The 4,342-nt window shown below is 40.7% G+C and overlaps 1 protein-coding gene across 1 annotated transcript; it reads left to right on the forward strand.

The window, feature by feature from the left end:
• Window positions 1-394: 394 nt before the first annotated feature.
• thap1 (THAP domain containing, apoptosis associated protein 1) lies at window positions 395-4,135 on the forward strand. Its single transcript, XM_061263109.1, has 3 exons — window positions 395-568; window positions 2,105-2,300; window positions 2,815-4,135. The coding sequence occupies exons 1-3, from the start codon at window positions 498-500 to the stop codon at window positions 3,253-3,255; spliced, it is 708 nt and encodes a 235-aa protein (XP_061119093.1). The 5' UTR covers window positions 395-497; the 3' UTR covers window positions 3,256-4,135.
• The last annotated feature ends 207 nt before the right edge of the window (window positions 4,136-4,342 follow it).

The following is a 4,342-nucleotide window of genomic DNA, read 5'->3' on the forward strand; positions in this document are numbered from 1 at the left end:
CTGTGGGTACAAATGTCTGGATGTCTGAAATTAAAATGCAATCACATCCGAGCATGCTTTTTCTGGGTACTACTAATGTCTGTTCTATTTATGAGACATGTACGTTACAAATAATTTCTCCAAATCAATAACAAGGCCGAAAAAGGCTAGCAACTGAAAGCACAAGTCCTTTTCGTCCTTTTGTCATGCGCAAGGGCAGATTGCAACGGAGTGTTAAATAGCTGCCTAGATACTGTACATTTTCTACGCAACACACATTTGCCATGCTATGACAACGTTTCTCACAAATACTGTACGTCACTGAAACAGAGATTGAAAGGCATCATTGGCTAATCAGAATCGTAACAACAGATCACGTGCGAAAATACGAAGCCATTGTAGCCATTTTGGAAGCTGGACGTAGGGACCTCTTCTTGAAGAGGAGAAAATATAAAGCATCAAGACGCAAATTTGACTAAAATTATTGATTTCGTCGGTGGCACTTTATAATCGCAGCTATGGTTCAGTCTTGCTCTGCATACGGATGTAAAAATAGATACCACAAAGACAAAAATATTTCTTTTCACAAGTAAGTTAAACTCAATTCAGTCACTCATAGAAGACAAGTCGATTTGTGGATACTTCATCCCTGGATATCACGAACTGTTTTTATGTGAAATTACGAGACGCTTACACGACTGTAGCTAGAACAGAGCGTATTTTACGAAGTGAAACACATTAGCTACTATTGTTAGCTTTGTAACAACTGTTAAAAGTACAATGGTCAGGTTTTTACACTATCCACCGTAACATGTTTGGTTAGACTAACGTTAGCTTAGTCGCTGAAATGTGTTTGAACTGATGACATTCGCATGGCGCATGTTTCCCGTTGTAGCTAGAAAGTAGCTAGGCTAACTACCACCTTCACAAGTTGTATCAATAGAAAATTACATCACACCTTGCTGTAAATTTGACTAGTTTGAAAATAATTACCTCGTTAGCTTCCCTTGGCCTTTCAACTGACCGTTAAATGTTAAACAACTGACACCAAATTTTAGTAGTTATGCTAGCAATCTGGGTACAGTAGCCTCTTCAGTGTAATTTGTCCTGATCAGATGGCTAACTTACGTGTTAGCCAGCGAACTGAATATCTGACCAGACTGCCCGTTAATGCATTAAAACGGTAAAGTACTTTACTAGCAATGTCTGTGTCGGCTACTCCGACCTAACACATGCTTGCATGTTTCTTCAACCACGATTGGGGCATGGTTCTGAACTTCACGTGGTTGGAAATTAATTTACGCAGACAGCTAGCTAGCTAAGTTACGTAAGTGGCTAGTTAAATGCCGTCGAAATAACGAGTTTAGAAATTCAAGATAACGTAAAAGTTACCGCATTATCGTTAAAATAATCACCTATATTTGTAGCCTGCAGCCTTTGCTCCAGACCCAGACACACCGTATACAGGGGAACTTCCAACTACTTTGATACATACTACCGAATTTCAAGCGGTGTTATGTTATGTGCTCGGTTTCCCAACTCTGTCGTAGCAATATAATTTCCGCAAAAATACTAACGGCAGCACACTAAGTCTTACAATATCAGTGACTTTCGCTGCGCACATCTTGTCCATCCCAATTTTCGCAGCAACCCGTTTAGTGTGATCATACAACATAAATGCATTGGCTGAAGCTATCTGGCTTTAAATGTTCAGTAGTCTTCCCTGCTGTAAAATCCAGTTATGCCGGTTTAAATTATGAGCTGGTCATAAAGCTGGTCTTGTTGGGTACAAACTGAGCAACCAGCATGACCTAGCTGGGTATGAGCTGGTCAACCAGCTAGTGCTGGTAGCTGTTTCAAAACATTGCTTGTGTTGGTCAAACCATGTCAAGCAGCTGTTTCAAAACCTGGCTTGAATTACAAGTGTGTGTTACAGGAATTTTAATTAGCTATGCACGATGCATTCTAGTCAAATCATTCTTATTATATTCAATTAATAGGCCTATACAACACAGAGACATCAGACTGAAAGGCTGTTGTTTGTACTAAGTAAATGTTGGAGAACTGTCAAAGTTATGGAGACACATGAGTAAGCATAATTTATTATTGCCTTCTAATCCCTTAGATTCCCTCTTGCTCGTCCAGACGTCTGTGGAAAATGGGTTGCGGCGATGAGACGGAACAACTTCAAACCAACAAAATACAGCAATATCTGTTCGCAGCATTTCACAAAAGAATGCTTCAAACGAGAGTGCAACAACCGAGTACTAAAGGAAAACGCAGTACCTTCAGTCTTCTGTTTCAACAGATTACATAAAAAGGTAATGAATAGCATTGGTACAATCCAAGTCATTTGTAAATCTACAAAACAAACATGAACACTAAAATATTGAAATGCATCCTGAATCTCAATAAAAGTTTAAATCTGAATTGATATAGCAGTCCACTTATTGAATGTGAGTTTTGCATTGTACGTATTAATACATATGTATAATACATTTGTGACACCCTGTAAAAACATAGAGCCAACCCTGTTCCTGGAGATCTACCGTCCTGTTAGTTTTCATTGCGACCCAAATTTGGCACACCTGATTCTACTAATTCACAGCTCAACAGGATCTTTTTGTTGTTGAATGAGGTGTGCTTTGCTGAAGTTGGAGTGAAAACCAACAGATCTTAGGAACAGGATTGGTGACCCCTGATGTAGAGGATTCCCAGAAAGTACTAAGAAACCAAATGTTGCCGTCAGAAAAGCATGTATTTTATGTCATAATGTCATTCACTCTGACAAAAAGTGTAATTCACAAACATGTAATTTGCTCCGTGACATCGCAGGAAGAAGCCCTACAGGACCCGGATCTCCCGGAGACGGACTTCCAGATGGTTCTGCCCCTCCCCGACTCGGACCGGGCCCCGACGCCACTGCAGCCGGAGCCGGCCGAACAGCCCAGCCTTCAGGCGCGGGCGGCGGGGGCGGCGGACTCCGACCTCACGTCCAGCATGTCGGTCTCCTGCGACCACAACTACACGGTGGAGGACACGGTGCAGCAGAAGAAGCGCGTGGAGCAGCTGGAGGAGCAGGTGGAGAAGCTGCGCAAGAAGCTGAAGACAGTGCAGCAGAAGTGCCGCCGTCAGGAGCGGCAGCTGGAGAAACTGAAGGCCGTGGGCGAGTTCCACAAGGCCAGCAAGGACGCAGCCTTGGGGGAGAGCTACGTCATTCTGCCCAAAGAGCTCTACGATATCCTCAAAGGAATCGAGTCCATCAACGGCTTGTAGTGACTAATGGCCCGGCCGTCGCAGGGAAACGCTTTTTTTTTTCGTTGTGTTTCCCTCCTTAGGTCGTCTATAAGTGGTGGTCTTTCGATGGTCTAAAATCCCCCTACTTTAAAGTTATACTTGAATCAGTTCAACCCATTTACTAATATGAATGGGATATTTTAGTTTTGTCAAGCTTGCTTTGCAAGTATTCCTTAAAGGGTTGTGTAAAATCTGGATATTTTAGTGTCACACATCGTCAAGGTAAGGCAATGAAAGTGGTTCTGAAAAGATATATTTATATGATATCATATAATGATTGTGTAGCGTTTCCTCATCACAGAGGAACAGAATTTACCCTTTAATGTGAATTGAAATCGGCTCAGCATAGAGGCTTAAAATATTTACAGTATCAAAATATTATGCAAAGATAAATTATACACGTATCTCTTCACAACCACTTGCTGTATAATGTCTAATTGATCTTAAAAAATAATTTGTTTCCTCTCAACAAAATACTTGTTGGGTGTGACTGGACTGGAGGGATTTCTTTCTGCAGTATGAACTGCAAATGTTATCTCCTGGCCATGATCAGAATTTAAGTTCAATTTGCCATACTCCATCAAAGTGCATTAAGGCGGGGTATTTACACAGTATTTAAAAGGAAAGATAACAGATTATGAACATGCATTCACAGTAAATTTACATTATCACCTCCACTTTTCAAATTAAAACAGCGTTTTATGATTTGTTAAAGCAGCAAAATGTCAGTTTTTTTACTCATAATTAACTGCCATTTTTTGCGACCCACTGAGATTGTTGACAATGTTTTGCCAGTAACTCCAATGTTCTCGGACATAGTGGAATGTAAAGTAAATAAAGAGGACCATAAAACAAATAATATATGACTTGGTTGATTGGGATCTAACCATCAAGTGATGTTTTGTTCGACTAAGGTTAGCCATGTTTAAAGCCTGCTTTGTTGCTAGCTAGCTTTATAGCAAGCATTATTTTTTGTATTTAGGATCCTTAGCTATGTATGGTGGGGGAAAAAACAAGAACAAATGGCTAGCTTGCGAGGTCAGATGATTTGCAGCCTTTTCGCTGG

Source organism: Conger conger, chromosome 12 (assembly GCF_963514075.1).
Source record: "Conger conger chromosome 12, fConCon1.1, whole genome shotgun sequence".
Classification (NCBI taxonomy): Eukaryota; Metazoa; Chordata; class Actinopteri; order Anguilliformes; family Congridae; genus Conger; species Conger conger.

Excerpts from the sequence above, each read along its gene's own strand:
- thap1 (XM_061263109.1), top strand. The coding sequence starts at position 498 with ATGGTTCAGTCTTGCTCTGCATACGGATGTAAAAATAGATACCACAAA. Across the intron at positions 569-2,104 it reads AAAAATATTTCTTTTCACAA|ATTCCCTCTTGCTCGTCCAG; the intron begins GTAAGTTAAACT and ends CTAATCCCTTAG. Across the intron at positions 2,301-2,814 it reads TCAACAGATTACATAAAAAG|GAAGAAGCCCTACAGGACCC; the intron begins GTAATGAATAGC and ends GTGACATCGCAG.